Source organism: Hyperolius riggenbachi, chromosome 2 (genome assembly GCF_040937935.1).
Source record: "Hyperolius riggenbachi isolate aHypRig1 chromosome 2, aHypRig1.pri, whole genome shotgun sequence".
Taxonomy (NCBI): domain Eukaryota; kingdom Metazoa; phylum Chordata; class Amphibia; order Anura; family Hyperoliidae; genus Hyperolius; species Hyperolius riggenbachi.
Window position 1 is genome coordinate 410,036,536 of NC_090647.1, and position 22,073 is coordinate 410,058,608.

The window sequence follows — 22,073 nt, forward strand, 5'->3', positions numbered from 1 at the left end:
GGCCCAAAGTCCAATGAGTACCTTTAGGATTTCACAGGTCATTTTGAGAAATTTCGTTTCAAGACTACTCCTCACGGTTTAGGGCCCCTAAAATGCCAGGGCAGTATAGGAACCCCACAAATGACCCCATTTTAGAAAGAAGACACCCCAAGGTATTCCGTTAGTAGTATGGCGAGTTCATAGAAGATTTTATTTTTTGTCACAAGTTAGCGGAAAATGACACTTTGTGAAAAAACACAATTAAAATCAATTTCCGCTAACTTTTGACAAAAAATAAAATCTTCTATGAACTCACCATACTCCTAACGGAATACCTTGGGGTGTCTTCTTTCTAAAATGGGGTCATTTGTGGGGTTCCTATACTGCCCTGGCATTTTAGGGGCCCTAAACCGTGAGGAGTAGTCTTGAAACGAAATTTCTCAAAATGACCTGTGAAATCCTAAAGGTACTCATTGGACTTTGGGCCCTTTAGCGCAGTTAGGGTGCAAAAAAGTGCCACACATGTGGTATCGCCATACTCGGGAGAAGTAGTACAATGTGTTTTGGGGTGTATTTTTACACATACCCATGCTGGGTGGGAGAAATACCTCTGTAAATGGACAATTGTGTGTAAAAAAAATCAAAAGATTGTCATTTACAGAGGTATTTCTCCCACCCAGCATGGGTATGTGTAAAAATACACCCCAAAACACATTGTACTACTTCTCCCGAGTACGGCGATACCACATGTGTGGCACTTTTTTGCACCCTAACTGCACTAAGGGGCCCAAAGTCCAATGAGTACCTTTAGGATTTCACAGGTCATTTTTGTTTCAAGACTACTCCTCACGGTTTAGGGCCCCTAAAATGCCAGGGCAGTATAGGAACCCCACTAATGACCCCATTTTAGAAAGAAGACACCCCAAGGTATTCCGTTAGGAGTATGGTGAGTTCATAGAAGTTTTTATTTTTTTGTCACAAGTTAGCGGAAATTGATTTTAATAGTTTTTTTTCACAAAGTGTCATTTTCCGCTAACTTGTGACAAAAAATAAAATCTTCTATGAACTCACCATACTCCGTACGGAATACCTTTGGGTGTCTTCTTTCTAGAATGGGGTCATTTGTGGGGTTCCTATACTGCCCTGGCATTTTAGGGGCCCTAAACCGTGAGGAGTAGTCTTGAAACCAAATGTCGCAAAATGACCTGTGAAATCCTAAATTGGACTTTGGGCCCCTTAGCGTACTTAGGGTGTAAAAAAGTGCCACACATGTGGTACCGCTGTACTCAGGAGAAGTAGTATAATGCGTTTTGGGGTGTATTTTTACACATACCCATGCTAAGTGGGAGAAATATCTCTGTAAATGACAATTGTTTGATTTTTTTACACACAATTGTCCATTTACATAGAAATTTCTCCCACCCAGCATGGGTATGTGTAAAAATACACCCCAAAACACATTATACTACTTTTCCTGAGTACGGCGGTACCACATGTGTGACACTTTTTTGCAGCCTAGGTGCGCTAAGGGGCCCAACGTCCTATTCACAGGTCATTTTGAAGCATTTGTTTTCTAGACTACTCCTCGCGGTTTAGGGCCCCTAAAATGCCAGGGCAGTATAGGAACCCCACAAGTGACCCCATTTTAGAAAGAAGACACCCCAAGGTATTCCGTTAGGTGTATGGCGAGTTCATAGAAGATTTTATTTTTTGTCACAAGTTAGTGAAAAATGACACTTTGTGAAAAAAAACCAATAAAAATTAATTTCCGCTAACTTTTGACAAAAAATTAAATCTTCTATGAACTCGTCATACACCTAACATAATACCTTGGGGTGTCTTTTTTTTCTAAAATGGGGTCACTTGTGGGGTTCCTATACCGCCCTGGCATTTTACAGGCCCAAAACCGTGAGTAGTCTGGAAACCAAATGTCTCAAAATGACTGTTCAGGGGTATAAGCATCTGCAAATTTTGATGACAGGTGGTCTATGAGGGGGCGAATTTTGTGGAACCGGTCATAAGCAGGGTGGCCTTTTAGATGACAGGTTGTATTGGGCCTGATCTGATGGATAGGAGTGCTAGGGGGGTGACAGGAGGTGATTGATGGGTGTCTCAGGGGGTGGTTAGAGGGGAAAATAGATGCAATCCATGCACTGGGGAGGTGATCGGAAGGGGGTCTGAGGGTTTGGCCGAGTGATCAGGAGCCCACACGGGGCAAATTGGGGCCTGATCTGATGGGTAGGTGTGCTAGGGGGTGACAGGAGGTGATTGATGGGTGTCTCAAGGTGTGATTAGAGGGGGGAATGGATGCAAGCAATGCACTGGCGAGGTGATCAGGGCTGGGGTCTGAGGGCATTCTGAGGGTGTGGGCGGGTGATTGAGTGCCCTAGGGGCAGATAGGGGTCTAATCTGATAGGTAGCAGTGACAGGGGGTGATTGATGGGTAATTAGTGGGTGTTTAGGGTAGAGAATAGATGGAAACACTGCGCTTGGGTGGTGATCTGATGTCGGATCTGCGGGCGATCTATTGGTGTGGGTGGGTGATCAGTTTGCCCGCAAGGGGCAGGTTAGGGGCTGATTGATGGGTGGCAGTGACAGCGGGTGATTGATGGGTGGCAGTGACAGGGGGTGATTGATGGGTGGCAGTGACAGGGGGTGATTGATGGGTGATTGATAGGTGATTGACAGGTAATCAATGGGTTATTACAGGGGAGAACAGATGTAAATATTGCACTGGCGAATTGATAAGGGGGGTCTGAGGGCAATCTGAGCGTGTAGGCGGTCGATTGGGTGCCCGCAAGGGGCAGATTAGGGTCTGATCTGATAGGTAACAGTGACAGGTGGTGATAGGGAGTGATTGATGGGTGATTGATGGGTAATTAGTGGGTGTTTAGAGGAGAGAATAGATGGAAACACTGCGCTTGGGTGGTGATCTGATGTCGGATCTGCGGGCGATCTATTGGTGTGGGTGGGTGATCAGATTGCCCGCAAGGGGCAGGTTAGGGGCTGATTGTTGGGTGGCAGTGACAGGGGGTGATTGATGGGTGATAGGTGATTGGCAGGTGATTGACAGGTGATCAGTGGGTTATTACAGGGAAGGACAGATGTAATTAATGCACTGGCGAATTGATAAGGGGGGGGGGGGTCTGAGGGCAATCTGAGCGTGTGGGCGGGTGATTGGGTGCCCGCAAGGGGCAGATTAGGGTCTGATCTGATAGGTAACAGTGACAGGTGGTGATAGGGGGTGATTGATGGGTAATTAGTGGGTGTTTAGAGAAGATAACAGATGTAAACGATACATTTGGGAGGTAATCTGACGGCGGGTTTGCGGGCGATCTAATGGTGTGGGTGGGTGATCAGATTGCCCGCAAGGGGCAGGTTAGGGGCTGATTGATGGGTGGCAGTGACAGGGGGTGACAGGGGGTGATTGATGGGTGATAGGTGATTGGCAGGTGATTGACAGGTGATCAGTGGGTTATTACAGGGAAGAACAGATGTAATTAATGCACTGGTGAATTGATAAGGGGGGGTCAGAGGGCAATCTGAGCGTGTGGGCGGGTGATTGGGTGCCCGCAAGGGGCAGATTAGGGTCTGATCTGATAGGTAAAAGTGACAAGTGGTGATAGGGGGTGATTGATGGGTGATTGATGGGTAATTAGTGGGTGTTTAGAGGAGAGAATAGATGTAAACAATGGATTTGGGAGGTGATCTGATGTCGGATCTGTGGGCGATCTATTGGTGTGGGTGGGTGATCAGATTGCCCGCAAGGGGCAGGTTAGGGGCTGATTGATGGGTGGCAGTGACAGGGGGTGATTGACGGGTGATTGATGGGTGATTGACGGGTGATTGACAGGTGATTGACAGGTGATTGACAGGTGATCAGGGGGATAGATGCATACAGTAAACAGGGGGGGGTGGTCTGGGGGGGGGGTCTGGGGAGAATCTGAGGGGTGGGGGGTGATCAGGAGGGGGCAGGGAGCAGGGGGGGGATAAAAAAAAAATAGCGTTGACAGATAGTGACAGGGAGTGATTGATGGGTGATTAGGGGGGTGATTGGGTGCAAACAGGGGTCTGGGGGGTGGGCAGGGGGGGGGTCTGATGGGTGCTGTGGGCGATCTGGGGCAGGGGGGGGAGAAATCAGTGTGCTTGGGTGCAGACTAGGGTGGCTGCAGCCTGCCCTGGTGGTCCCTCGGACACTGGGACCACCAGGGCAGGAGGCAGCCAGTATAATACACTTTGTAAACATTACAAAGTGTATTATACACTTTGTATGCGGCGATCGCGGGGTTAACATCCCGCCGGCGCTTCCGTATAGCCGGCGGGATGTTGCGGCGAGCGAGCGGTGACAGGCGCCGGCGGAGGATCGCGTCACGGATGACGCGATCGCTCCGCCCATGCCCTTAAATGGACCGCCGCCTCTGTGGGTGAGGCCGTCCTGCAGGGCTCCACTTCCCCGCCGCCCCTGTGTAGTGGGCGGTCGGGAAGTGGTTAATACAAAGCCTGCATGCAGTGAGTTAGAATAACACGATCAGTTACAACGCAGTTCTATGAACAGGCCCATAGAACTGTATGGGCAGTAAATTGGCATTCAGACTTATTCTGCCATGCAACTGAGTACTGTTTACTAGCCCTTAATGTATTTTTTAGTTCCTGTTTTGATTTGACATTATATTTATTGTATTTCTTAGCATAACCTGTAATCAAAAGTTACATGGTTAATTCATACTGCAGTGAATACAACTGATTACCTCTCTTCCTTGCTCAGGTTTGCCAGTAGAGATGCTTTTCTGGAAAGAATAAATCTGCAGGAATATACAAGTACAGTAAAATTTAAGTACTTTTGTAAACAAAGATACAGATTAATTTCTACTTCAGTATGGCCAGTACACCCACTTAATCTACTTTTAGTGATGTGGCTCTTTCTACAGTTGTATCTCTTAAATAATTATAAATAATAATAGCTGATATAATTAACAGTTATTATTACTAATATTATGATTACAGATGGCCCGAATGGTTCGCCAGCGAACGGTTCCTGATGAACTTCCCGGGGGTGCGTGATCGCGGAGAACCGCAACTTTTGCGGAAGTTCGGTTCGCCCCCATAATGCCCCATTAGGGTCAACTTTGACCCTCTACATCACAGTCAGCAGGCACATTGTAGCCAATCAGGCTACTCTCCCTCCTGGAGCCACTACCCCCCTAATAAAAGGCAGGCATCACCGGCCATTTTACTCACTCGTGTGCCTGCAGTAAATAGAGAAGGGACAGCTGCTGCTGCTGCTGCCGACTCACATAGGGAAAGATTAGTTAGGCTCTTGTAGGCTTGTTGGCTTGCTCCTTGCTGATTCTTATTGCTAAAATAGCACCCCACAACAGCTCTTTTGAGGGCTAATCTTGTTCTTGTGATCTATTTTACTGCATATACCTACCTACCTACCTACCTGTTGTTCACAGTGCACCCACCTACCCACGTGAGTTGAGAGCACGCAGTGTCACTGTGCCTGTCCGATACCTGTCTGTGTGTGACAGGTGCACATTGTAATACCCATCACTGCATATACCTACCTGTTGTGTTCAGTGCACCCACCTACCTACTTGAGTGCACGTAGTGTGATAGACCACTCCGTGCATACCTGTTAACTGCACCTGTGTGACTGCATTGTATTAGTCAAGTCACTGCATACCTTTCACTTCATCCCCCCCGATATGGACACAATGGACAAAACAGGCAGAGGTAGAGGCAGACCCAGAGGAAGGCCATCTGGCAGGTCTGTGCGAGGTTGTGTTAATGTGATTGCGGGCGGCCCTGGCCCAAAGTACAGTGCTCAGAAGAAGGCATGTCCCATCAACTTCCAAGATTGTCAGGACGTGGTTGACTATTTAACACAGAACACCTCATCTTCAGCAGCCACCAGCGCTACTACAAGCACCACATCCGTTGCATTTGACACTTTGCAGGAGTTAATTGGTGGGGAATTAACTGATTCACAGCCATTATTGTTATAGCCAGATGAAGACGTTAAGCAAGTTACACCACCTCATATGTCTGAGTTAGGCGGCGACACTATGGGCGTAACGTGTGAGGAGGATGATGATGAAGTACATGCTGTTGGTGCAGTTTTGGAGGTGTCTGAGGAAAGCAAAGCTGGGCAGGATGATTAGGATGATTATGATGATTCAGATCCCACATGGGTTCCTAATAGACAAGATGACCAAGGGGACAGTTCAGAGGAGGAGTCAGAGGAGTAGGAGGAGACGAGTTCCTGAAAGAAGCAGGGGGAGCTCGTCATCAGAAACAGCTGGTGGCAGTGTCCGGCGCCATGTATCGCCACCTATGTACAGCCAGCGAACATGCCCTTCAACGTCAGCTGCTGAGGCCACCATAGTGCCATCATCCCAGGGGGCTCAGCGGTTTGGAAATTTTTTAATGTGTCTGCCTCAGATCGGAGCAATGCCATCTGTTCTCTCTGCCTCCAAAAATTGAGCCGTGGAAAGGCCAACACTCACGTAGGGACAAGTGCCTTACGAAGGCACATGGAGAAAAGGCACAAACTGCAATGGGAAGAGCAACTGAGCAAAAGCAGCACACAAAAGAAAAGCCACCCTCCTTCTCCTCTTCCTCCTTCAGGTGCAGCATCTTCAACCGCTTTCTCCCTTGCACCTTCACAGCCACCCTCCTCCACTCCGTCTCTGCCCTTGAGCGGTTCCTGCTCCTCTGCCCACAGCAGCCAGGTGTCCGTGAAGGAAATCTTTGAGTGGATGAAGCCAATTTCTGTCACCCCCTTGCCCGGCGTCTGACAGCTGGTGTGGCGGAACTGTTAGCTCGCCAGCTGTTACCATACAAGCTGGTGGACTCTGAGGCCTTCCGTAAATTTGTGGCCTTTGGGACACCGCAGTGGAAGATACCAGGCCGCAATTATTTTTCTACAAAAACAATACCCAAACTGTACCGTGAAGTTGAGAGGCAAGTGGTGTCATCTCTGGCACACAGCATTGGGTCAAGGGTCCACCTGACCACGGATGCCTGGTCTGCCAAGCACGGTCAGGGCAGGTACATAACTTAAACAGCCCATTGGGTCAACCTGGTGACCGATGGCAAGCAGGTTGTACGTGGCTGTGCAGCGGACCAACTTGTGACACCTCCACGGCTTGCGGGCAGGCCTCCTGCCACCTCCTCTCCTCCTTCTACATCCTCTTCGCTGTCGTCCTCCTCCTCCTCCTTGGCTGAGTGGCACTTCAACTCTACCGGTGCTGCGATGTCCTCTCCAGCTACACAGCCCCATCTCCCCAGGGCTGCATGCCAGGTACGACGGTGTCACGCCATATTAGACATGTCTTGCCTAAAAGCGGAGAGTCACACTGGACCAGCTCTCCTGGCTGCTCTTAAAAACAGGTGGATCAGTGGCTGACCCTGCACCAGCTGGAGATTGGCAACGTGGTGTGTGACAACGGCAGCAATCTCATTTTCGCGTTGAATTTGGGAAAGTTGACACGTACCCTGCATGGCACATGTGCTGAATCTAGTCATTCAAAGATTTGTGTCAAAGTACCCAGGCTTAGAGGATGTCCTGAAGCAGGCCAGGAAGTTGTGTGGGCATTTCAGGCGGTCTTACACGGTCATGGCATGCTTTGCGGACATTCAGCGGAGAAACAACTTGCCGGTGAGACGCTTGATATGTGATAGCCCGACTCGCTGGTATTCAACCCTGGTCATGTTCTCTCGCCTGTTAGAACAGGAGAAAGCCGTCACCCAGTACCTGTACAATTACAGTAGAAGGGCACAATCTGGGGAGATGGGGATGTTCTGGCACCCGAACTGAACACTGATGCGAAATGGATGCAGGCTCATGTGGCCGTTTGAGGAGGTGACCAACCTGGTGAGTCGCAGTGAAGGCACCATCAGCGACTTGATCCCATACGCTTACTGTGAGAATCTGCTCAGCTGCCTGTGCAGACAGGCAGCGTTTTGACCACTGTTCACGTCTGCATTCTGCAGGTCTCTTTAAGAGAGACTTTCTGTCAGTTTTGCAGCTTGTGTTGCTGAGGGATTTGCATACATTAGTCATGCAAATCCGTTACCTGCCTTCTTTTGATGACTGGCACTATAAAAGCATTCTGCTCCCAGAATGCTTTGCTGGACATTTCCCTTCCATGGTCTGTTCCTGATGGACACTGCTGGAGTGTCAGCCATTGCTATCTAGTATAGTTAATTCCTGGGGGTTGCTTTAGGCTCCCCTTCTAGCCCAGTCAGGTTGTATTATCTGTTTTGCCTGTTCCGTCTGTCTTGTGTTTGGATCGCACAAGCCCTAGCGTTAGCGGCTGTGGATCCTTCTGATTGAGTCTGGAGTGTAGGTTGGAACAGCGGTTGTTTCTGCCTACCTCATCTGTTCTGTCTGCCGTGTGTTTGGATCGCACTCGCCCTAGCGCTAGTGCTGGGGATCCTTCTGTTCTGTCTCCTGGGATCACGCTAGCTACTTTTCGCTAGCGCTGGGGATCCTTCTGTTCTGTCTTCTGGGATCGCACTAGCCACTTTTCGCTAGCGCTGGGGATCCTTCTGTTCTGCTACTCTGTCTCCTGGGATCGCGCTAGCTACTTTTCGCTAGCGCTGGGGATCCTTCTGTTCTGTCTTCTGGGATCGCGCTAGCCACTTTTAGCTAGCGCTGGGGATCCTTCTGTCGCTTGTCCCTGTTTTCGTGTGTCTGTCTTGTCTGCTGCGCTTGCTGGAGGCTCAGTGAGGTAATCGTTAAGCAAGCGCTCGCGTCCTCTGTTTCATGTTTGTCTGTTAATGGTTAGTTAGGCGTGCTTGTCTCGATTGTGCTTATCACGTGGAGACCGCGCATAACCGCGTGCACTGTTGCGAATGAGTGCGGTGTTCGCGGTTAGCTAGCATTTGTTATTTTCCGTATCTCCTTATTGTATTATTTGCTGTGCCTTTGCTACCCTTGTGCTCTGTCCTGCTCAGTCTTGTGTCGCTATTGGCAATCGCCATTCTTGCGATTGCGTTTCCTACTTCGTTTCCGCCGTTGTGTGTTCGCCGTCGCTGGGTGGCGACTAATTTGGTGGGCACACATTGGTTCTGTCCCTTTGCTCTGTTCCCTGTGGGCTATCCAGCCCTGCCTGATTGTACCTTGTCCCGGATCTGTACAATTCCCATTTGGCATCTGTGGCTGTACAGCGGCTGTGTTCGCCTGCACTCCACAGCGCCATCTGCCGGTTGGGAATTGCCCTCTGCGGGTGCATAGCACCTAGCCTGGGTGTCCGCAATAATACGCTTGTGGAGGAAATCCGCCGCGTCAGCGCACGTCTGGTGCGCTGACCACGGAGACGATTCCGCAATCGTTACAGAATGTCCAGCCAAACCAAAATCCCCAGGGCAGAGGGAACCTTCGATTTTGTTCAGATGTCATTGCCTGAGGCAAAGGCATATGTGGATCCTATTATAGGTAGGATCGCACACTACATTAAAGCAGTTAAAAAGTCTGTCCTCGTTCCTGACCCCAACCCATATGGAGATTACCTAGATACTGGGTTGTTTGAACCGCCATTTGCCTCATGGGAGATTGGGGCCTTGTTGGAAGAGTTTGATTTCGATTGGAAAGCCTTTTGCGATTTTTATATCGCAAAGAGCGCGGATGACCTGAATGATTGTCTCGACTCTATGTACCTTTTGATCGATTCTGATGAATGTGATGAGTGTGATGTGGAACTGGTGATTTATGTGTGGCAGACTATTTTGGACGAATTGCACACACACCAACCAATTATTTCCAATAAAGAGACACCATTGTCACATGATTATTCCTGTCTTTCTGGGGTAAAGCAAGTGAGTTTGGACACTGTGCGACCTGGAATGAATGGGTGTGCCTTGACTGTGGACACCTGCGTGAATTCTGATGGAGTTTCTCCCGTTTGTTTAGAGGTTAAATCTGTGCGATCTGATGCCGGTTTCTCAGATGTTCCTGTCGATTGTGATCGGCGTGAGTGTGTCAGCTTTGTCAATGATTTGTGGGATCCCTTGTCATGTAAAAACAGATCTTCTCTCAGTACTACTTTAAGATCCTCCATCTATGATCTCGCTATGGGGAAAATTCCCAAACGATGCAGTTTCAAGAGTAAAATTAATATGATTCCTCATGTTGTTGTCACAACTTCCCCTAACATTGTTCAGTATGAATGCTCAGACCTAGTCAGGTGTGAATGGGAGCCCCCGTTCCAGAAAAAACAGCTCGAAGCGTTGGTGTATGAATTGGAGAACGATTCAGAGTCGTTTTGTGAGTACTACATTGCCAGAAGTGAATCTGTCTTGAGAGCATGTATAAGTTATGCTTCCGCCTTAAGAGAAAAAAAGGGGTGTGAATTTGACTTTGTGAGTCCGCTGATTTGTATGTGGAAAATGATTCTGAATGAATTACGTGTACGTCATTCAGGTGACGTTTGTAAAGATACATTGTCAGCTGGCGTTTCTGAGATCCAGCAATCCAGCCTGGAGACCTCAGAATCCCTGTCTTTGGAGTGTTCGGTTTCGCAACCTAAAGCAATTGTGGATTCGCAAATTTTGCGTTCTGTCTCCTCGGATTCGACATCGTTAGCCGAGTCTAAGAGTGAGACAGCACTTTGGTTTTGTAAACCTGATACTGAAGCACCTTTGTTCTGTCCAGAGAAGGTGTCTCTGAGCCTGCCCTGTATCATGAATAAAGACATTATGTCCACTCGCATTGACATTTGCGAGTCTGATTCTGAAGTAAGTACTGACTCTCCACCCAGTAATCTGGATGAGTCAATATTACCTTGTTTAAAATGTCCTGCAGTGTCCCTAGAGGCTCGTCTAGGTATTGCAACCATTGTTACCTGTTTCTCTGCTATTTTGGAATTGCAGTCTGGTTTGACTGCTATGGAGGAATTTCCCTGCAGTGAGACGAAACTCAGAAAGCCAGAGTTAGTTTCACTAGATATTTCTGTGTATCCCTGTCCTGATGATGAAATTCAGTCTCAGTTTATGGTGGAACCTTCCCTGGGACATCTGCCCGGTTCACAAAATAAAGTTCAAGCCTTGTCCTGTAACATGGATAGTTTAGAATTCTTCTTAGGAAACTTGAAAAAGGATGTTCCTGAGGTCCTGTCTGACCTCCTGGAGATCTCCGAGTTCCTCCCAAAGGGTGCAGAACTTGTAGGAGACGTCTCCTGCCCCCCAAGTCCTTCTGAGGTGTTGCCCACTTCAGTAAGCATTGCTGCCTTGCTGGCTACCTTTTCAGCTCTGATGGAGCTTCACACCTGTGTAGTCAATGATGATATTATTGTCACAGAAATTTCTGAATTTGTATCCGAGTCTTCTTTTGAAAGTCCAGTGCCTGTGACCTCCACTCATGATGATTCTCTGCCCGGTACTGGTTTTGGTCTTGACGTGCCGGACTCTGAGGTTGGCAGTTCCCCAACATGTCCTGAGGTTTCTCCTGTGCTGGTGTACCCCAGTGTGCTCTGTGACCCAGAAAGCCCAAGTGTGCCTCGGTTACCAGCGTACTCAGATGCTTCCTCGGTGGAGACATGCTCTGATATGGCCTGCCTGCTTGCATGCCCAGAAGTGGTCCCTGAAAGTCTTGATCTTGATGGGTGTCCTCGTAATTCTGAATCCGGAATTGTCATTGGTTCCATGGGGGTTCTTGGTAATTCTCCATGTGAGCCTGGTGATTGTTCTACCCTCTTGGGATCTCTGTGGAGCTTCAAAAGGTTCTGGGAGATTCCGGGAGAGATTTTGCTTGGTACCCTGGATAAGATCAACGGTGGCTTTTGTGTTGTAAGGGACACTTCGAACAGGTATTGTGGCAGGTTTGGTATTTTCGGACGCTCCTTGGAAGGTGGTGGGTATTGTCTGGAGGGTGTCGATGGCTTCTTCTCTGGCGTTCACAGTCCTGATGGGTGTTATACTGAGACTGGTAGTACTGATGGGCATGTTTCGGTGGCTTCTGTTTCCGATGAGGTCGGTTTCGGGTGGACTGACTCTGGAATTGGACCTTGTCGGGCTGCCCCGACTTTCATGAGTCTTCTGTTAGAATGGTTTGGAGATATCGGTTTTGAGGGTCGTCTGGAATTCGACCCTAGAAGGGGGGGTACTGTGAGAATCTGCTCAGCTGCCTGTGCAGACAGGCAGCGTTTTGACCACTGTTCACGTCTGCATTCTGCAGGTCTCTTTAAGAGAGACTTTCTGTTAGTTTTGCAGCTTGTGTTGCTGAGGGATTTGCATACATTAGTCATGCAAATCCGTTACCTGCCTTCTTTTGATGACTGGCACTATAAAAGCATTCTGCTCCCAGAATGCTTTGCTGGACATTTCCCTTCCATGGTCTGTTCCTGATGGACACTGCTGGAGTGTCAGCCATTGCTATCTAGTATAGTTAATTCCTGGGGGTTGCTTTAGGCTCCCCTTCTAGCCCAGTCAGGTTGTATTATCTGTTTTGCCTGTTCCGTCTGTCTTGTGTTTGGATCGCACAAGCCCTAGCGTTAGCGGCTGTGGATCCTTCTGATTGAGTCTGGAGTGTAGGTTGGAACAGCGGTTGTTTCTGCCTACCTCATCTGTTCTGTCTGCCGTGTGTTTGGATCGCACTCGCCCTAGCGCTAGTGCTGGGGATCCTTCTGTTCTGTCTCCTGGGATCACGCTAGCTACTTTTCGCTAGCGCTGGGGATCCTTCTGTTCTGTCTTCTGGGATCGCACTAGCCACTTTTCGCTAGCGCTGGGGATCCTTCTGTTCTGCTACTCTGTCTCCTGGGATCGCGCTAGCTACTTTTCGCTAGCGCTGGGGATCCTTCTGTTCTGTCTTCTGGGATCGCGCTAGCCACTTTTAGCTAGCGCTGGGGATCCTTCTGTCGCTTGTCCCTGTTTTCGTGTGTCTGTCTTGTCTGCTGCGCTTGCTGGAGGCTCAGTGAGGTAATCGTTAAGCAAGCGCTCGCGTCCTCTGTTTCATGTTTGTCTGTTAATGGTTAGTTAGGCGTGCTTGTCTCTATTGTGCTTATCACGTGGAGACCGCGCATAACCGCGTGCACTGTTGCGAATGAGTGCGGTGTTCGCGGTTAGCATTTGTTATTTTCCGTATCTCCTTATTGTATTATTTGCTGTGCCTTTGCTACCCTTGTGCTCTGTCCTGCTCAGTCTTGTGTCGCTATTGGCAATCGCCATTCTTGCGATTGCGTTTCCTACTTCGTTTCCGCCGTTGTGTGTTCGCCGTCGCTGGGTGGCGACTAATTTGGTGGGCACACATTGGTTCTGTCCCTTTGCTCTGTTCCCTGTGGGCTATCCAGCCCTGCCTGATTGTACCTTGTCCCGGATCTGTACAATTCCCATTTGGCATCTGTGGCTGTACAGCGGCTGTGTTCGCCTGCACTCCACAGCGCCATCTGCCGGTTGGGAATTGCCCTCTGCGGGTGCATAGCACCTAGCCTGGGTGTCCGCAATAATACGCTTGTGGAGGAAATCCGCCGCGTCAGCGCACGTCTGGTGCGCTGACCACGGAGACGATTCCGCAATCGTTACACTTACTTCCTGGAGTGTGCTGTGCGTAGAGTGGTGGATCAAGCTGTGGAGGAGCGTGAAGAGGAACAGCTACGGCAGGAACAGTTGTGGGAGCAATTTACATCAGAATCAGGTGTTTCCTCAACACCTGCGGCAGCACAGAGGGGGAGGAGGAGGAAGAGTCATGTGGGCAAGAGGAGTCAGACTCATATGATGAGGAAGGTGTTTCTTTGGAGGAGGAGGAGGCGGCGGCAGAAGAACAACTGCAGCAGGTGTCGCAGGGGGCTTGTGCTGCTCGATGTTCCTGTAATATTGTTCGTGGCTGGGGGGAGGAGGAGGACTTACCTGACATCCCTGAGGAAGAGCAAGAGGAGATGGATAGTACATCTGCATTCAACTTTGTGCAGATGTTGTCTTTCATGCTGTCCAGCCTGTTGAGGGACCCCCGTATAAAAAAACTCAAGGGGCATGAGCTATACTGGATGGCCACGCTACTAGACCCTCGGTATAGGCACAAAGTGGCGGACATGTTACCAACTCACCAGAAGGCAGAAAGGATGCAGCACATGCAGAACAAGCTGGCAACTATGCTTTACAATGCGTTTAAGGGTGATGTCACAGCACAACGCAATAAAGGTACCACTGCCAGTAATCCTTCTCCTATGTCCACGCAGACAAGGACAGGACACTCCAGCGATCTCATGGTTATGTCGGACATGCGGACATTCTTTAGTCCAACGCCTCGCCTGATCCACCCTCCACCAATGCCTGGATCCGCAGGTAGCCGACTACCTGGCCTTAAGTGTGGATGTAGACACTGTGAGCAGCGATGAACCCTTGGACTACTGGGTGCGCAGGCTTGACCTGTGGCCAGAGCTGTCACAATTTGCCATACAACTTCTGTCTTGCCTTGCGCAGCTGGAGGCATTGTCACTGACAAGAGAAGTCACCTAAGTCACAAAAGTGTTCAGTACCTCACCTTTATCAAAATTAATGAGGCATGGATCCCGGAGGGCTACTGCCCGCCCAAAGACTAAGTCAGTCCCCACACACAGCATCTCTGCCTGCACGCCGTGTGACTGGCTGCCTGCCCCAAGACTTAGTCGCTCCCCACACAGTATCTCTGCCTGCAGGCCACTTGCCTTCTCCGCCACCACCAACAGGGTCCAGGACTCCAGGCAGATTCCTGAATTTTTGAGGCCGCTGCATGTAGCGGCCGCTATACTAATTTTTTCTGGTGCATGTACATGCCTGCCTCATTTTAATGGCTGCACTTCAGCTGCAACAACAAAACAAAAGGCATGTACATGTGTCAATTCCCCTTCATGATCATTACCTTGCCGCAGTGAAGGGGCTTGCGTATCACAATGAAGCAATGACCGCCGGCTATATGAGTGTCTCGGTGGTGGCACACCAAAGATGATAAGGTCATTGCTTCATTGTGGACAGACCAAATTTCAGCTGGACAGTCACTGATCTATCATTGAGCTACCACAGTCCGGCGACCATACGGGCTTGAAAACCGCCACGGCCTGCACTCTGGCCATGGTCCAGCACGGCCGTCACTATGCAAACAGCTGTTTGCGGTGCGTTACACAGTGAGTTTGGTGTGTCATTGTGAAGCAGTACTCTAATTACACTCCCTGATTGATGTATACACATGCAGGATGTTTTAGAGCACTTTAGGCCTGCAATTTAGCATTCAATGTGATTTCTGCCCTTAAAATGCTGCTTTGCGTCCAATCCGGATTTTTCCCGGGGACTTTTGGCGTGTATCCCACTCATCCATGCCCCCCTCCAGGTGTTAGACCCCTTGAAACATCTTTTCCATCACTTTTGTGGTCAGCATAAATTTTTCTAATATTCAAAGTTCACCTCCCCATTGAAGTCTATCGCGGTTTGCGAAAGTTCGCGCGAACCGAACTTTCGCGGGAGGTTTGCGAACTGAAAATCGGAGGTTTCTATCCCTCTCTAATTATGATCACTGAAAAACCGCAATATCGGATGTACTAAACAAAATGGCTACTTGTTTCCATAAAAATGTGTAAAAAATCATGAATTCATTATGTGTTTCCCAGCAGGGGCGGACTGACAACTCATGGGGCCCCGGGCAATAGGAGATTTTGGGGTCCTGTACATCTGCAAGCCACACCTTCCCATCTTCAAGCACCACCCACACACAGCTCCACCCACATAACCTACACTTGTTACATAATTATAGCTAGCCAGGCATAGTTGCCTCCAGTATAGGGTAGGCCATATAGTTGCCACCAGTATAGGTTAGATAGGTAGATGCTCCCAGTATAGGTTAGTGAGGTGCCCCAAGTATAGGTTAGATAGGTAGAATCCTATAATATAGGTTAGATAGGTAGTTTCCCCCAGAATAGGTTACATAGGTAGGTGCCTCCTGTATAGGTTAGATAGGTAGGTTTCCCCAGTATAGGTTAGGTAGATAGGTTCCCCCAGTATAGGTTAGATAGGTGGGTGCCCCCAGTATAGGTTAGATAGGTAGGTGCCCCCAGTATAGGTTAGATAGGTAGGTTCCCCGAGTATAGGTTAGATAAGTAGGTGCCCTGAGTATAGGTTAGATATGTAGGTGCCTCCAGTGTAGGTTAGATAGGTACGTGCCCCTAGTATAGGTTAGATAGGTAGGTGCCCCCAGTATGGGTTAGATAGGTAGGTTCCCCGAGTATAGGTTAGATAAGTAGGTGCCCCGAGTATAGGTTAGATATGTAGAGAGCGGGCATAGTGTATTTACAACTCACTTTCCACAGCCGATACCCCGCAGCCTCTATCTCCTTCCTGTCCTGGCTTTTGTTGCATTGGTACCAGCGCCCCTTGTGATGACATTCACTCACGTCATCACAGGGGGCGCTGTTACTAACGTGACGGACGCCAGGGGCAGGAGGTAGGGAGAAACTGGAGGCTGCGTGCGTGGATCGCGTAAGGTGAGTTTATCTATGCTATGCCCGCTCTCCCGCCGCTCTGCCCAGCACCCCCCCTCCTGCCACTCAATCTGGCGCCCCAGGCAATTGCACAATTCGCCCGGGGCTAGAAAGGCAAGCGAGGCACCCTACTGACCACAGGCCCTCAGTCCATGCCTGAGTGCCCGAATGGTCAGCCCGCCCCTGTTTCCCAGTCATTGCTGAATAGGTGATAGGGATAAGGGATTGATAAGCCTTAAAGTGCATCCGAGAAACTTTTACTCATTGCATAATTGTGTTCCTTTCATATAGTTTATAGGGCATTCCTCAAGCTAAATACTTTTTTGTTTTTGTTTTAACACTCGAATTTCATATAAACTAAACAAGCCTCACCCACAGCTTTTCAGAGTGCGTTGACATTTTCAGACAGTAGCAAGGGCTTATGGGAGCTCAGTCTGGGCATGACGAGAGGGAGGTGTTACTAGCTAGAGATTTCAGAGGCAGAGGAGAGGAGGGAGGATGAGAGGGGACTGAATTTACACACAGGCAAGCTGATAGCATCTCTAGCCCTCAACCTGTGACAATGTGACGAACATAGCTGCCCTCATTGTATCACAGGAATAAATAATCATAAACTTTTGAAGCTGTTTGCAGCTAGATATGCTTTTTTAACTATCTAAACTTTAGATTAGATATATAGACAAGTTACTTGTTATAGTTACAGTCAGGCATGCTCGAATGTACCCAAATTCGATTCGAGTACATTCGAATTCGGGTCCGGGTCAAATTCTGATTCGGCCGGTTCGAATGGACTCGAATTCGATTCGGGTCGATTTGAATCCGGGTCAGGGGGAAATTCAGCAGTGATCACGAATTCGTGATTCAAAACCCGCCGACTTTAAGGGTTAATTGCAAAGCCCCCTTAAAGTGGTATTGTCACCATAAAAATCAAATTTCAAAAGCAATTGGTCTGAGTGTATTAAGTGATAAAGATGCTAATTCTGCATTCAAAACTTTTTCTGCTGTTATGGTTTGGAGTTATCACATACTTTAGGAGCACTGGCCCTAGTGCCAAACAGTGCCAAAAAGTTGAATGCTGGGAGTTCTTTTTATCTATAATATATTCCTCCTCTTCCATGTATTTCCCTGCCTAGCTGATCACTTGTGTTTACAAGCAAGGCTTAGGTGACTCAGTGATTGGATGTGTAAATAAAAAAAAGACTCTGGCAGGAGGGCAGCTAATGAATACACAATGAGCAAGAGAAGGGAGGGGGGTAAACAAAAGTCAGGAAGGATATGATGTCAGCATTAGCTTGGCAAAATGGCCACTGCCTGCAATAGGATTTTCTGCTTTTCCTTTATAAAATTCACAGGAAGCATTACGTAGATAGCACAATACATCTGTTATGTAAGTAGAAGTAGTATTTATCTACTTATATATGTGTTTTTTATTACTAGGTTAGCATGGGTGTCGCTTGTTCTTTAAATGCCAGAATCGCCAAATTTGCAGGTTATGTTAAGAAGAAAAGAAAGGGTTTTTCTTTTTTTTTTTCAAAAAGACCTTATACTATTTGAGAAAATCGATTTTAAAAGTTCAAAGAAAAAAATGACACATTTAAATGCCGGTCAATGACAGATTGTGGGAAATATTTCACAGCAGTTAATAGCAAAAGCCCCTTACATTCTAGCAACACCAAATTTGCAGGATATGTTAAAAAGATAGTGGAAAACAATATTTAAAAAAAAATAAAAAAAATAAAAAAAATTTATTTTTGGGGAATGTTCTGAGTGTGTGAAATCTGAAAAAAAAATGATGTGGGGTCCCCCCTCCTGAGCCTCGGTAACCCCTTGTCCCCATGCAGGCTGGGATACCCAGAATGCAGGGCCCCAGCCAACAGGGGCTTCACGCCTGAGCTATACCAGCCCGCATGGTCCATGGTGCGGGGGGGGGGCTCCGGGGGGGAAGGGAGGCCAAGCCTTCCTCCCACCCCCCACCCCCCCCCCCCCGGAGCCCTTGTCCAATCCATGTGCCCCTTGTCCACCACCAGTGCCCCAGGAGGAGGTAGGGATGATGTCTCCCTGGGGGGGTTCACGGTGGCATCTGGGAGTCCCCTTTAAGAAGGGGACCCCAGATTCCCACCTCCCTCCCAGGAGAAATGAGTATAGGGGTACCCTTACCCATTTCCACAAAGGGTTAAATGAAATAAAAACACGACGACGAAAAAAGTGCTTTAATAGCCCTTACCCATTTCCACAAAGAGTTAAACGAAATAAAAACACAACGACAAAAATAGTCCTTTAATGGTCTTAATTAACCAGATATACTTACCTCTACCTTTAAAAAAAAATGTTCCCACGCACATATCCTCGTAAAGGATCCAACGTATAAAGTATCCTCCAATCTTGCGATCTTCAATTAAGTTGATTGAAGATCTCCCACAGCAATTAGCTATACTATACCTTAGAATGTGTCCTGCCGACGCATAGCGCCGGCTCCCGCTGTCCTCCCCGCCTCCTCACCTGTCACCCTCACCTAGGCTGGCACCCGGTGCACCATGTGCTATGCGTCGGCAGGACGCATTCCAAGGTATAGTATAGCTAATTGCCATGAGAGATCTTCAATCAACTTGATTGAAGATCTCAAGATTGGAGGATACTGTATACGTTGGATCATTACCGAGGATATGGGCGTGGGAACATTTTTTTTAAAGGTAGAGGTAAGTATTTGTGGTTAATTAAGACTATTAAAGGACTATTTTCGTCGTCGTGTTTTTATTTCATTTAACTCTTGGTGGAATTGGGTAAGGGGTACTTTGTACCCCTATACTAATTTCTCCTGGGAGGGAGGTGGGTATCTGGCCGCCCTTCCCCCCCCCCCCCCCAGAGCCCCCCATACCATGGACCATGTGGGCTGGTATAGCTCAGGGTGCGAAGCCCCAGTCGGCCAGGGCTCCGCATTCTGGCTATCCCAGCCTGCATGGGGAAAAAGGGGTTACAGGGGCTCGGGAGGGAGGACCCCACGCCATTTTTTTTTTAGATTTCCCACACTCAGAACATTCCACAAAAATAAAAATGTTTTTTTTTTTTTTAATATTTCCCACTATCTTTTTAACATATCCTGCAAATTTGGTGTTGCTAGGATGTAAGGGGCATTCACTATTAACTGATGGGAAATATTTCCCACAATCTGTCATTGACCGTCATTTAAATGTATCGTTTTTTTCTTTGAACTTTTAAAATTGATTTTCTCAAAAAGTATAAGGTCTTTTTGAAAAAAAAATTCCCCTTGCTCCCACTTTTCTTCTTAACACAACCTGCAAATTTGGTGATTCTGGCATTTATAGGTAGGAATGATCTAAAAACATTTTTTTCTTTATCATTCATGTCTTAGCTTACTCACAATACTTATGGAAATTATATCAATATAAACATACTTCAATCTAGAAAAAATGGAAATTATTTTAAGTATCTACATCATCATCATTATTATAAACATACATGCCTGCTACAATGTGCAGATGATATACAAATAGGCCCTTATTTAATTCACTTTTTCTCCTATGTTTTCTCTTTTTTCAATCTTATGTTCAATCTTATGTTCAAAATATTTGTCAGCACTCTTCAATTGAAAATTACTATTAAGTATGTGAAAAAGTACTGTTAAAAATGTTAGTATTTTCTTGCTTGCTGGTGGCCTAAAAGGCATTTATTTAATGTGAAAATATCCCCTATGAGAAAAAAATGAAATTATTTAAATAAGGGTCACAGAGACAAGACAAGGCAAATAACATTTATATTATGCTTTTCTCCTGGTGGATTCAAAGCGCTTGAGCTTCAGCAACTTGGGCAAGCTCAGTAGGCGGCAGCAGCAGTGTTAAGGAGTCTATCCCAAGCACTCCTTACTGAATAGGTGCTGGCTCACTGAACAGGAAGAGCCAAGATTTTAACTCAGGACTCCTGTGTCAGAGGCAGAGCCCTTAACCATTACATGATAGATAGATAGATAGATAGATAGATAGATAGATAGTGCAGCGTAGCTAAGGAGCTGTGGGCCCCAATGCAAGTTTTACAATGGGGCCCCCCCAAGCACACTATACATCATAATTGATACGGCGCACCAAAACCTGCCAATGGCAACTACAGTGTCAGAGGTGCAATGGGGAACAGTTTGTTAATGATTACTACTACTCAAAGTATCTATAGAAGTGATTATTATGAGCAGAGGACCACTGTAGTTGAGGGAGGACCCTTCAGGGCCCCTCTGGCTCTAGGGCCCCAATGCGGTCTCAACCTAGATAGATAGATGAGCACAGAATAGCTTTGCAGGTTTGCTTAGAGTTTGTATGTTTTCCATGTGTTTATATGGGTTTCCTTAGGCACTGCAATTTCCTCCCATATCCCAATAATATTCTGCTAAATTAGCTATCCCCTACTATTCACCCCAAAATAGTTTTGATCTATGGCAGTGAAAATAGACAATTACTTATTGTGGGTAAAATAAATGTTTGGAAAAAGGAGGTACCTTTTTCCATAGCTAGCCAGCAACCACCTTCAGCATGTGTTTTTCACGCCCATTCCACACTCTGGTAAGTAGAATGCCTCTGAGTGGTTTGGTCACTATCATCGGAAAAAAACGAGACCAAAGTCTCAACTTTCCAGTGGAGGGTAGCGCAATGGAAATTGGGTGATAAGAGGTGGTGGATGATGCAATCTGGTCTCGTTGTGCTTTAATCCAAAAAAGTTTTTTTCATACACAGCCTAGACATCCATCTCTAGGTAAGTTTACACTTACTTTTATTTTATACATTGCATCATCCACCACCAGGCGTCTGTTATCCCCCAAACCCCACTAATATGACAATAAAGGCAGTTCCCCACCCCCCCATTACAGTGCCTACTGGCCCTTACACTCTCCTTGGGAGGGACATAAGAAAAGTAATAACTGCTGGAGATGAGGACTATAATATGTTTTGATAGTTGAGATAACTATGATAGGTGATCAGAAATCAGTATTATTGACTTCTTACCATTAGCTTGTCCGACAGTTGACCTGACACAGGAGTATGGACATTGGCCTCAATTCACTAAGCAGTTTAGACTAGTCTAGTGATGGTTTGGTCACAGTTGCATGAAAGGGAAATTCACTTTTACCAAATATTTTAGACCTGTTTTTAGACCTGGTCTAAAACATTTGGTAATTAGGTCGATAAAGCAGGGGAAATGACCAAAAGATGCAATTCACAAACTACTAGCTATGAATGACATCCTTCTCCTTTGATGAGCTCTCCTCTGCATACAATTAAACTCCTGCATAAGTAATTCAAAAGGTTCCATCCTCACATCTAAAATACCTCACAAAATTACTTTACCAACAGAAATCAGCTGGTCTAATTTCTGTCAGAAAAAGTGGGCATGGTTACTCCTCGTTTGCCTTTGTGAATTGTGTAATTACTGAATGTTATACCAGGTCTAAAAACAAGTCTAAAAACATTACACCAAACCATGAGTAGACTAAAAACCATCTGTAAACTAGTTTAAACTTCTTAGTGAATTGAGGCCATAGTTGTCTAAATAATTGCCAGTGCCGAGTGTGCAAGTCACATAGTTAGTTTGGTTGAAAAAAGACATCCGTCCATGAAGTTCAACAAGAAAAACAAATAAAAACAA

General features: G+C 47.2%; 1 protein-coding gene across 1 annotated transcript in view; it reads right to left on the reverse strand.

Moving 5' to 3' along the window:
* The window catches only part of LOC137544515 (amine oxidase [flavin-containing] B-like), a 223,187-nt gene that overhangs the window by 66,346 nt on the left and 134,768 nt on the right, over positions 1-22,073 (reverse strand). The window contains exon 10 of the mRNA XM_068265601.1: positions 4,728-4,781. Coding sequence (XP_068121702.1) covers positions 4,728-4,781 — 54 coding nt within the window. The remainder of the gene's footprint in view (positions 1-4,727; positions 4,782-22,073) is intronic.